The 12,441-nt window shown below is 39.9% G+C and overlaps 1 protein-coding gene across 4 annotated transcripts in view; it reads left to right on the forward strand.

The window, feature by feature from the left end:
- Positions 1 to 12,441, forward strand: part of dgki (diacylglycerol kinase, iota) — an 86,294-nt gene that overhangs the window by 63,192 nt on the left and 10,661 nt on the right. For 2 of the 4 annotated variants that reach the window (XM_024284831.2, XM_024284853.2), the window contains exons 16-26: positions 1,031 to 1,086; positions 1,479 to 1,541; positions 4,231 to 4,304; positions 4,372 to 4,483; positions 4,568 to 4,654; positions 5,526 to 5,638; positions 7,517 to 7,579; positions 10,194 to 10,294; positions 10,366 to 10,445; positions 10,613 to 10,657; positions 12,101 to 12,170. In XM_024284831.2, coding sequence (XP_024140599.1) covers positions 1,031 to 1,086; positions 1,479 to 1,541; positions 4,231 to 4,304; positions 4,372 to 4,483; positions 4,568 to 4,654; positions 5,526 to 5,638; positions 7,517 to 7,579; positions 10,194 to 10,294; positions 10,366 to 10,445; positions 10,613 to 10,657; positions 12,101 to 12,170 — 864 coding nt within the window. The remainder of the gene's footprint in view (positions 1 to 1,030; positions 1,087 to 1,478; positions 1,542 to 4,230; positions 4,305 to 4,371; positions 4,484 to 4,567; positions 4,655 to 5,525; positions 5,639 to 7,516; positions 7,580 to 10,193; positions 10,295 to 10,365; positions 10,446 to 10,612; positions 10,658 to 12,100; positions 12,171 to 12,441) is intronic. The other 2 variants (XM_024284842.2, XM_024284862.2) reach the window with 2 other exon arrangements.

A 12,441-nucleotide genomic window follows, 5' to 3' on the forward strand; every position in this document is an offset into this window, starting at 1 on the left:
TATCACCACTCTTTTACCCCTCTATCACCACACGTTTACCCCTCTATCACCACTCTTTTACCTGTCTATCACCCCTCTATCACCACTCTTTTACCCATCTGTTACCTCTCTATTACCCCTTTTTTCCACTCTTTAACCCCTCTAATATCCCTCCATTACTACTCTTTTACCACTCTGACGTTAAGGGCCAGATGAGTACTTGATGGTATCATCAGCGTAGAGATGTACCCGAGAAGCCCCAATAGTTTTGGCCAAATCATTTATGTATTTGGAGAACAAGGCCGGGCCCAAGATGGAGCCTTGAGGCACACCCTGCGAGATGATGAGTGGGTCTGACAGAAAGTTTTCTGACTTCACTCGTTATACACGGTTACTGAGATAGCTGGCAATCCATTTTCTATTTCATTTTGAAAGAGCTTTAGGTTGATTTGATTAATAACTTGCCTCAGACGAATCAATCTGGTTGGATCGTAGGAATAGAAGTGCATCCATCATTAAGTCGATGAATTGTTGGTGTTAGAAGTAATAGGAAACTACTTGTGGAAATTGAGACTGAACTTTCCTATTGAAATGATGGCGTTTAGCATATAAACCACTTTCCTCTGCTGCAGCAGAGCGAGGTCAGTACAGGTTTTGCAACTGTTACCATGACAATGCGTCACATCTTGTATCAAATAGTCCACTTCTTGTGAAAAACACAAAAAATAACAAGATTAAAGTACTAATTTTTTTTTAATATTTATTTTTTCTTAAGTGACCATGGTATAAGCGCGATAATGCCCTTCAAGATGTCCATTATCAGTAATGAATGGACTTTGCAAACTGTTTACGCCTCCACATCGTCCATTAATTTCTGATAATAGACTTTTTTTTTTTATCCATTACTTCTCCATCATCGACTTCAGTTCCGTAAATAACAGAGCATTAATCATTCATTCATGAGTATGTAAATGTTTCTCTGCTTCTCTGTTTGCTTTTATTATATATTAATACCATTAACGTCTGCTTTTTTCTCCTTTTGCTCTTCCAGAGGCGAACCCGGAGAAGTTCAACAGTCGCTTCCGCAACAAGATGTTTTATGCAGGAGTGAGTTTCCCGCCCCACACAAAGTCGTGTTCTCCTCCTCTTCTTTGTCCTTCTGTCGAGTGGGACGCTCGATGAGTAAACGATGGGGGAACAAAAATGCAGGACGGGGGAGGTTGTGGTAAAACAGAAGGTCTGTGTGGTCCTCATGAAGGAGACGTTTTTTTATTACCTCCTTTATCCGTAAGTAGTGTCGTTATGGGTCACTCAAATCAGCTCTTTAATCATTTATCCAGCCCTTACTCCTAATTGAAGTCATTTAATTCTTCAATGGGGTGAAAGGAAAAACGATGGGAAGGATCGGAGGTCATGCCTCTGTGACGAGGCTTCGGCGCTCAACTGGAACTCCTTGATTAAGAGGCTCTTTGTCCGTCTGCGCTTGTGTTTGTGTGCAGGCCGCCTTCTCCGATTTCCTCCAGAGAAGCTCCAGGGATTTGTCCAAGCACGTCAGAGTGGTGGTGAGTGTCAACACACGCTCTGTCTCCGGGCTCGTATCGTCTTCCATGTCGACACGTCTGAGCCGCCAGTCGGCCGGGTGGTTAAACACGCCGTCATTCAACGGCCGAGGTGTCTCACGCTCAGAGTTCAGTCTCAGAAACCATTAAATAAAATGGCATATTTCTGGAATTAACAGATCCTGACATCAACTGGGGGAACAACACGTCTCTGGTTAATGTAAACTGACACAGTACGGCTTATTTTCTGTATTATGGCTCCCCTGTGGGCTTCAGACCACATTCATTAAAGTTTCATGTCCTTGTTTCTTCTCCCCGCATGCCGCCTCCTGGTTCAGAGAGAAATCTCTAACAAACATAATATATAATTGTTGTTTTCATGCAAATAAAAGCTCAGAATTATCAAACAAACTCCAGTTCTGAGTGCTGGCAATCACTATTATTCCAGTTGAATAGTTTTATTGGAGTTGAGACGCAGATAAAGGTCATGGGAATACTTCTCGACAGGGTGGATCCTGCAGGGTGAAGCGACAGACGAGTAAATGATGGTATCATCAGCGTAGAGATGTATCCGAGAAGCCCCAACAGCGTTGGTCAGATCAGAGTGGTAGTGCAGACAGAAATATCTAAAAATGTGATGCTACATGATAAATTATTGTTATTATTATTTATGCAAATAAAAGCTCAAAAATATTAAAAATCTTAAAAGAAAAACTGCATTGCCAACTCGTTACATAGTGACGTTTGGTTAAGGAATTGACATTTTAGGTGTCCTTAACTCAACGTATTTTGATTTGCTGGCTGTTCCCATTAAACAATGGGCCCCAACATCAGGGGCGCAAACCAGAACTGGTCCTGGTACTGGACCGGTATCCTAGTACTAAGGTACCAATACTGGGTCCAGCGTACAGGTAGGATACCCTGGACCAGTATCAGCACTAACTAGTTCTAGTGAACTGGTAACAGTTACTCAGGGTTACTGGTAGGGTACCCTGGAACAGTACCGGTCCCCTAACCCGGTACCGGTTTGCGTCCAGTACCACATCCAGGCCCGCTTTGCGCCAGGTACCTCTTCTGGTACCGGGTCGTTCCAGTACCGCACCTGGTACTACGTCCAGTATCACGTCCGGTGCTGGGTTAGAGTACCGGTGGTGTCCTGAGGACCAGTCCATGTGGGGTACCGCATCCGGAATTGTGTCCAATGCTGCGCCCTCAGGGTTGCGGACCCTTTATTTTTACGAACAGCCAGCACGTCAAAAAAACAAATTGACTTGGGGACACCCAAAACGTCAAAAAGTCACCGGAGGGGTCCTTAACCAGACATCAAAATGTGTTGACTTGGGAGTGAGAATGTGTTGGATAGTGCGTTTTTACAACCAAAACAGCAGTAAATCTGCTGTTTTCTGGTCAGTTATTGTGTTGGGTCATACAGAACTGAAAGATTGGGCTCTAATTTTGGCATGTTTTACTAGAAACATCGGATTGTAACAAATAAAACAAATGTTTTTGGGGTAAAAAAATTATAATAATAATTTAACTAAAAAAGTAAATTCTAGTTCAGTGACCTAATGGATCCGATTATTGTATAACGCTCTGAAAAAAAAGGCCGTTGTTGTAGCGATTAGCGGTAATATATGTGTTTACTTCAATGTGTGAGAAAACTGAGCTGCAGTGCGTAATATGTATCGTATCATGATATATTGCAATATGTATCGGGAGACACATCGTGCAATGTATCGTATCATGATATATCGTGATATGTATCGTATCATGATATATCGGGAAATGTATCGTATCATGATATATTGCAATATGTATCGTGAGACACATCATGATATGTATCGTATCATGATATATCGTGATATGTATCGTATTGTGATATATCGGGAAATGTATCGTATCATGATATATTGCGATATGTATCGTGAGACACATCATGATATGTATCGTATCATGATATATCGTGATATGTATCGTACTGTGATATATCGGGAAATGTATTGTATCATGATATTTTGCGATATGTATCGTGAGACACATCATGATATGTATCGTATCATGATATATCGTGATATGTATCGTACCATGATATATCGGGAAATGTATCGTATTGTGATATATCGTGATATGTATCATGATATATCGGGATATGTATCGTATTGTGATATATTGCTATGTATCGTGAGACACATCGTGATATGTTTCGTATCACGATATATCGGGATATGTATCGTATCATGATATATTGGGAAATGTATCGTATTGTGATATATTGCTATGTATCGTGAGACACATTGGGATATGTATCGTAATGCCCAACTCATGCCAATATACACCCCTAGTATTCACACTGGACTGTCGCTACCTGATACTAGCGCATGTACTCAAAGTTGGAAGAGGCTTAAAAAGGAGATGTTACCCAAATGTTACATCCAAATCTGAGTCCCCGAATGGTCAAAGTTTAACCTTCAACGTATGTTTTGTACATGCCTGTAAACTGACTTAAAAATTTGCATAGCGACACGTGAGGGTTTTGAACATGAAGCCCAGAACTTGTGTTTATAATCTTTTTATTGAGAGTGGTCACTTAAACGCACTGTGAACATAGCATAAAATTTAAGCTCCAAACAATCTAGAAGAAGCCAGTGCAGCTTGATAAACACCTGGTAACTCTGCGGTTGTTTTTGTCCAGTGTGATGGCACCGACCTGACGCCTAAAATCCAGGAGCTGAAGTTTCAGTGCATCGTGTTTCTGAACATTCCTAGGTGAGGAGATTTTAGAAAAAAAAGTAGAATTTTTAAGACAAATCCTTTAAAAGTTTAACCTGCGTAGGTACTGCGCCGGCACCATGCCGTGGGGAAACACCGGCGACCACCGAGACTTTGAGCCTCAGCGCCATGACGACGGCTGCATCGAGGTCATCGGCTTCACCATGGCCTCACTGGTGAGGAGAACCACCATTCTGACCACTGAAAACAAAAAAAGGTTTTATTAAACTCACAGAGGAAGTTTCCCTTTTGTCCACCAGGCGGCGCTGCAGGTCGGAGGCCACGGAGAGAGACTTCACCAATGTAGAGAGGTCATCCTGACCACCTACAAGACTGTACCTGTCCAGGTGACCACACCCAATCAAATGTAGAAAAGTAAATCAGCTGACTGACGTGGAGAAAAGCGGTTTTACATATCAGCTTTTAATCTCGTCAGAATCCGTTTGAGTTGCGTTATTTGAGTTTCTAAAAACTGGGGTTGTTATGGCGTAGCCGGCGACATCTCCAGTGTTACAAAGTTAATCACTCAGCACTCATGTACGAATTTCAACAGGATTGTTAAAACTAACATTACTGTTGCTTCACTGCCCCCCTGTGGCCTGTTTGGTGTATTACAGCCAAAAAATGTTAGTTTCAAGACTTTGGAGGATATCAACTGTAAACAGACTATTGTGAAAATACTGTGGCGTTTTTAGATGACTTTGTGGTTATAAATTTGAGTTTTATACTCAACTGATTTCATTTTTATTGTAAATTAACAACTCACAAACACTTTATATCATATTAATTGTAAATATTTAGTCAAATATTTTAAGCCTTAGTCACAACTGTGGGTGAACCTCTATATGGCATCCAGGTGACCCACATGAAATATCAAAGTCATAGACCGTCATAAACCCAGAGAGCAAAAGTATCACTGGACTTTTTATTATGCGGGTATGTTGTCCCTGATGGGTCAAAGTTCAACCTGGTTTAACTTTCAATGGTTTTATACGTAGAGTCAGAAAATTGTTTAAAATGTTTGTAGTTGCTCCTCTCTATGTCCCTAGACGGACCCGGATAACCCAAAAACATGGGTACAGGTGCATGTGACTGAGGCTTTAAAATCAGAGGTTTTGCTGAGTTGGTTGTGCGGTGAAGGCTGAGGCAGGTATCAGCTGACAGAGCAGCGCCCCCTGCTGCTTCCCTCCATCATCACCTCCCTTTGTGCACATGCAGGTGGACGGCGAGCCGTGCCGACTGGCTCCATCCACGCTCCGCATCTCCCTCCGAAATCAGGCCAACATGGTCCAGAAGAGCAAGCGGCGCACCTCTGTGCCCCTGCTGAACGAGTGAGTCACACCGACACACACCGACACACACCAACGTGCAGATGGAGGACGAGGCCAGGAGGGTTGTAAAAACCCGGGTGACTCATCCAGTCTGTTGAGCGAGCTGACATTCACTCCTCTCAGTGTCCCACATCTCCATCAGCTCCAGTCAGAGGGAGATGCAGTATTGGACTTTCTGTACGGAGTAAGATTACTGTCAAAATGAAACGTGAGCGCAAAGACAAAGTCGTGAACGGTTTGGAAAAAATAGGAATCCAACCTTTGGTTTTAGGTTGGATAATTCTATTTTGGACACGACTTTTCTGTTTTGATTCAGACTTTCTGATTTGAATACGACTTTACTTTGTTTTAATTACGGCTTTTCTTTGTTTTTATTACAACTTTTCTCTTTTTTTATTAAAACTTTTCTACTTTTTGATCAAAACTTTTTTCTTCTTTAAATGCGACTTTTCTTGGTTTTGATTAGGATTTTTTCTTTTTTTATGATTACTTTTCTCTTTTTTATTACAACTTTTATCTTTTTTGATTATGACATTTTTCTTCTTTGATTAGGACTTTTCTCCTTTTTAATTACAACTCTTCTCTTTTTTGATTACAACTTTTCTCTGTTTGGATTACGACTTTTCTCTTCTTTTATGATTACTTTTCTCTTTTTTGATTTGAACTTTTTTTTTTAATCAAAACTTTTTTCTTCTTTGATTACAACTTTTCTCCTTTTTAACTACGACTTTTTCTCCTTTTTTATTTACAACTTTTATCTTTATTGATTACGACTTTTTTCCTTTTTTAACAAAACTTTTTTCTTCTTAGATTGCGACTTTTCTGTTTTGAATATGACTTTTCCTTTTTTGATAACCAAGTTTTTTCTTTTTTGAATATGACTTTTCTATGTTTTGAATGACTTTTTGCTGCTTTTATTACTCCTTGTTTCCATTTTAATAACGACTTATATCTGATTTGTTTGCGACTTCCTTCTGTTTTGAATACGACTTTTCTTTGCTATAAATATAAAATTGACCTTATTAAGTTGCTGTCAAAAACGCGTCACAGAGTCTCAAGCATTTCTATTGAATCCTAAAACATTGATTTAACAAAGTGCACATGCATAATGACGACACCTAGAGACAACGTCAGGAATAAAAGACTCCTCTGCAGTGGAGAACAGTCAGACACTAATGAACAGGACAGATTGTTATTTAACGACTTTATTAATTACTTTATTCATTTTTTGTGTCACTCATTGGCCACAACAACGCGGTTTAATGAACAATAATACAAAGAAATAATACATTTATGCAACATTAAGATTTTGTAGATAAAGTTAAAAATAAATGAATACATCTTGCTATATTTAAATTTAAAAAAAAAAGAAGAAAGTTTGGCATTTTTGATGGTAGCGATGTGACTTTTTTTCACTGGCTCAATAAGCCCGAGGTAGCTAATTTTTAATTTAAAAAATTCGTATTCAAAGCCGACATTTACGTCTCATTTTGACGCTTCTCTGACCCCGTACTTCTGCTGTGCAGTCACTAACCCCCCAGCACTGACAGCTCTATGTATATATGTCTCTATACCTGTGAGCCCCTCCCCCTCAGGTGTTTCAGTGTTCAACAGGTAGTGCATGTAGAGGAGAGCCGTAGTGATTTTCTTGCTGTAGCTGCAGTCTTTAGTGTTAGCGCTGCTGCTATGCTATCCATGTTTGTCCACTTACTTTCTCCGTCTGTCCCTCCTCTTCCTCACTTTCTCCCCCTTCCACACACCCTGGATTTTTTCTGGATTTCTCTTCTGTTTACCTTTTTATTCTCTTGCCTCCTCTCCGTCCTCCTCCTCCTCCTCCTCTCTTCTTGTGTGTGTCCGTGCACGTGTGTGCGGCCGTAGTATTCAGAAGGTGTGTGCAGCTGATCTGCGCCGCCTCTCTGCTCCCCCCGACTCCTTCTCTGTGTAAGTACCTCAGCCCTCTGTCACTTCACGAGCGTGAAAGCGTCTGCTCGGATCCGCCTGCTTCCACCAATATTTGACTCTTCACTCTTTATTTACTCCTTTATTTTTACTAGTTTGTTGGAAGTTATGCTACGTTCACACCGACCTCGGAAACACTCGATCAAGCATAAAAAGTCAATGTAAACATTTGTAAAAGCGCATTTCAGGCTTTTGTGTTTCACCTTCAATTTTTTTGTCCTTTTTGCTACTTTAGATCCATAATTCTGATGCCACGTTCACGTCAGCCCCACAGCCATTTTCAATAAAATATATGAAACGTGGAGCCGCTTTCATGCACCACTACGCAAGTTTTTAGATCCATCTTAAGTCTTATACCTTCACACCAGCTTCAGAAACGTCTGAATCAAAATCTATATAAATGTGAGTTAAAACTCTTGTGTTCACTTTTTAGTTTTTAGGTCCGTTTCGCTTCTGACAGATTGCTTCACGATTAATTCTTAAGCTACATTAAGCTTAAAAACACTCGTTCGAGAGGCCACTTCCAACAAAAACTCTATAAATGTGAATTTCAAGCTTTAATGTTCAAATCTCTGGTTTCATTACGAAAGTTTTAGGGCCGTTTGGCTGCTTGTAGATTGCTTCTTGTGCTACATTCACGTTTAAACGACCATTTCCAATAAAAGTCTCTTTAAAACCGTGTTTGGGCTTCGCCGTTAAAAACTCTTGTGTTCACGCCTCACTCCACGTTATCACGTTTGTATGTACAAAACACGCCGCCACTGAACACGCTTTGACAGTTTAACAAATTTGATAGTGACTTATGAATGGCGTCATTTTTGATTCCTGAAACTTCTGTTTGAAAATTGATCAATTAATAATTGTGGTTTGTACCCAACTCTATGACACTATAAAAAGTGTAAAAAGACGAATCCTGGAGCAAGATTTACTATATTTGCACCACTAAGACATTTCATCTCTTTCAACTATGAGTCCATGCGCTGCTGTGAGGCAGCAACAGTCCAATGTATACTCCATCCTCGAGCCCATCACATCCCCGGTGTGAACGTAGCATCAGAGTTCAAAGAAAACTACATTTTAGCCGTTTTTATCACATTTCCATTTAAACTATCTTTACATTGATCTGAGCTGAGGCTTTAAATCAGAAGGTGGTCAAATATTGGTCAAACGCGGCTGTTTCCTGTCGTCATGGTGATGGACGGATGGATGGAGTGGGTGAATGACGGCATGTTCAAGTCCTTCTGTTCTTCGACGCACTTCTGCCTCTCGTCGACGTGTTATTTTCCCGCCGAGGTTCGTTAAGATTTAACGTTCCTGTTGGCTGTCCTGCACTAAAGCTTCGCAGTCGCCGTCATGCCAAGAAAATCTGTCCACATCCAGTCTGGGCGGAGCTAAAGTCCAGTTTTTATCTCCTCTTTGATGTGAAGCCTGAAGTCTGAAGGCTTCTGTGTTTATGAATCTGAAGCAGTTTAAAGGAAAAGTTTCCAATTAGACCAGAAAACATAAAAAAAAAAGATTTTTCTTTAAAATAAAATGTAAAATATATATTTAAAAAAAATATAAGATGTTAAAAGTGGAAAAATCGACCAATTCCTTAAAGAAATTGTTATTCTGGAGAATCCATGGGGTCTATTTGGCTGCTTTATTATTTATTTTTTACAGTTTTATTTATTTATTTGTACTTTTAAAACATTTATTTCTTTGCTTCTACCCAAAAAAAAATAGTCAAGTTGACTTAAAAAGACCAGAAAAAAAGTTCTCTGGTTTTGAAACAAAATTATCTATAAACATTGCAAATATCATGTCTTTTTGCTAAAAAAAAAAGGAGTTTTAAACCCTTAAAGTATATTTATGCCGATTTAAGTACTAAAACAGTCAAACTATTCTAATTTTTGACCAGAAATCCACATTTTAAGATTAATTGAATATTCTGACCTGCTGTTTTTAAAGACCCACTCCAACGAAAATGATATTTTTGTTGTTTCTTTATTCAAATCGTTGTGAATCAGGAGCAGATGGGAAAGAAATTTGTTTTTCAACGAGTTGGATGTTCCATAAACTTCAAGTTCTTAGCAATAAGGAGGAAAAGAGGGGCGGGGTTGCTCCGTGCCACCCAAATCTCAGAGATGAAGAACTTCTGCCTCCTTAATTTGACTAAAATCTGCATAATCATCATGAAAAGCATTTTAAAATAGATCAAAAGTGATCAGAGTGGGTCCTTAAATGCGCTTGAACTGTTAGGATTTGATCAGATTCTCTATATTAAGCAAATGTGTTCTCAAATTAAGAGCCTGGATCTTTTAAAAAATACAAATTCTGCTTAAAAATTTGATTTAAAGTTAAAAACAAACATAATTTAAGATTTTTTTGATTTAAAATGACTTTTTAAGGTTAATTTTCTTCCAACAAGTTACTAGTTTCTTCTTTTATAAGTAAAAAAAACAAATTTTTGCAATAAAAGTTCAAATTTGCATCCAACCTGTTGAACCCGACGTGTTGTGCGATCCATGTGTGAGTGTGCGTGCATGTGCCGTCGTGACTGTGCGCGTGCGTGCGCAGACGGCGGCTCCTCCTCACGCCTGCTCTTCCCTTCCAGCCCTCACGCCGTCCCGGACCGCCTGCGTCTGCGCGTCAACCGCATCAGCCTGCAGGAGTACGACCGGCTGCAGTTCGACAAGGAGCGCCTGCGGGACGTCTGTAAGCCCGACCCGCCGCCGCCTCGCTCTGCCGCCCCCCGCTGGCCGTGACGGTGTTTGTGTTTTCCGCAGCCATCCCCGTGGGCATCGTGGTGGTGAGGGGCGACTGCGACCTGGAGACCTGCAGACTTTACATCGACAGGCTGCAAGAGGCGAGTCCCCGCCCGTCCTTCACCGCCGCTTCCTGTTCATTCACCTCTTGGGCTATTTATAACTGACCCCCGGGGGCGCCGTCCACTAACCGCTTCAACCATATGTGGAAGTCTTCTGATGCTTTGGCTGCTTGTTAACCTTGAAAACTGTCTGCTGTGCTTGCTAGGATTTACACCAGGCGCCACCTACTGGCCACAGAGTGCACTATCAGGTACATAGAAAAACTCAAAACTGTTTTTCTGATGAAAATACAAACATTTGGACTTTAAAAACAGAACAGGTTCATGTTGGAGAGCCACATGGATGCATGTTCTGGTTCTGGTTCTGTTCTTCAGCACAGAAGATAATATTATTTTCTATTGGATGACTTTAAATAATAATATTTACTGTAATATGTTCAAAAAGTGTCAAATTAGTGAGCAGAAATGTTCAAAAAAGAGAAAAAAAGTTAATTTGCAGCATCATGTTACCTATTTTTAGGGCCGGGAATGGATTTTAAAAAATTAACTAATGAATCGCAAACCTGAAAAAAATTAATCGTGATTAATCGCTATAATTTTTTTTTGTTACTTTTTACTGAACACTTATTATCTGGGAATAATCACAATATGAAATCACACATGAAACTCTACATGTAGAACATTTATTATTAGTTACTGCTGTTAATCAATTACAAACAAAACCTGATTAATCTAACTTTTGTGTTGTGATTAATCACGATTAATCGCAAGGTTTTACCAGGTAAAATGTATTTGTGCATTACAGCACCGGACCAGAGATCAAATAGTCTGTTTTTTGTAAAAAAGTGATCCAAACCACTTAAGTAGCCAGAATAAAGTACTGAATACTGTTGAATATTTACTTCTTTTGTAAGTGATCGTAAGATAAGCGTCATAACGCACGCCGTGGACGCCAGAACCGCCGAGTTGAAGTGAGCGACTGTTTCTTCGATTCATTTAAACGGGTTAATTCCTTTAGATTAATCGCATGCGTTAATCTTCACAGCCCTACTATTTATGCTTCAGTTTTGATTTATTACATTTTGTATATTGCAAAAAGCAGGTATAGAAATACATAAAAAAGAGGCAAAAAACCCAAATGGGCTTAGATTAGAGCCTCGACCTGATAAAACTTTAACATAAAATACAATTTTATAAATTCAAATTATACACTTTTACATTTCGTCATACAGTCATATTATATAGGAGAATACCTTAAAGTCTTTTTAGAAGAGAAATAATCTTCATGAAAACTGACTCCACGTTCTGCAGCCTCTAAGAATTCCATCAGTATTTCTAAGTTTTGTGAGTCGTGTCATGAAACTACTTGGTTTACTTTGACGTCTTCATGTTTGACTGACCTTTGTGGGGGTGTCGTGCTGTTGAGCAGATCGAAATGTGTAAAATATTATCTAAATATAACATAAATTCTTGTATTTGCACATTTTTTTTACAGGTTTGTTACCCGAACGGTGGTATTTTATTACAATAATCCAGTTTTTAGCTTCATCAAAACAGTATAAATCCAGCTCAGCAGCACTGCCCCCCCGCCCCCCCCTCTCTTTGGACTGACTCCACTGTTTGGGGGAGGGAGGGGGGAGGAGGGGGGTGTCAGCCGTCTGCGCAGATGATGAGTGTCTGGGTTGTGTCTGCAGGATGAGAGCAGAGGCGTCCCCAGGGCCAGCTCCAGCAGCAGACTGTCGCCCAACTGGAGCTTCCTGGACTGTGAGTCCATGAAAACGTGGAGAGAAATTAAATAGAATCTTCTCAGACGAACGTAGAGAACAAAGATGTTCATTGAACTGATTCTGGTTTTAGTTATAACTTTTAACGTCAATGTTAAAGACATCATCATCCCATCATCTTTAGAGTAATTTAAAAAGTTTTTTCTTTGATGGATGGAAGAGGGGATGATGGATGTAGAGATGGATGATGGATGTAGAGATGGATGATGGATGTAGAGATGGATGATGGATGTAGAGATGGATGATGGATG

This window comes from Oryzias melastigma, linkage group LG23 (genome assembly GCF_002922805.2).
Source record: "Oryzias melastigma strain HK-1 linkage group LG23, ASM292280v2, whole genome shotgun sequence".
In the NCBI taxonomy this organism is placed as follows: domain Eukaryota; kingdom Metazoa; phylum Chordata; class Actinopteri; order Beloniformes; family Adrianichthyidae; genus Oryzias; species Oryzias melastigma.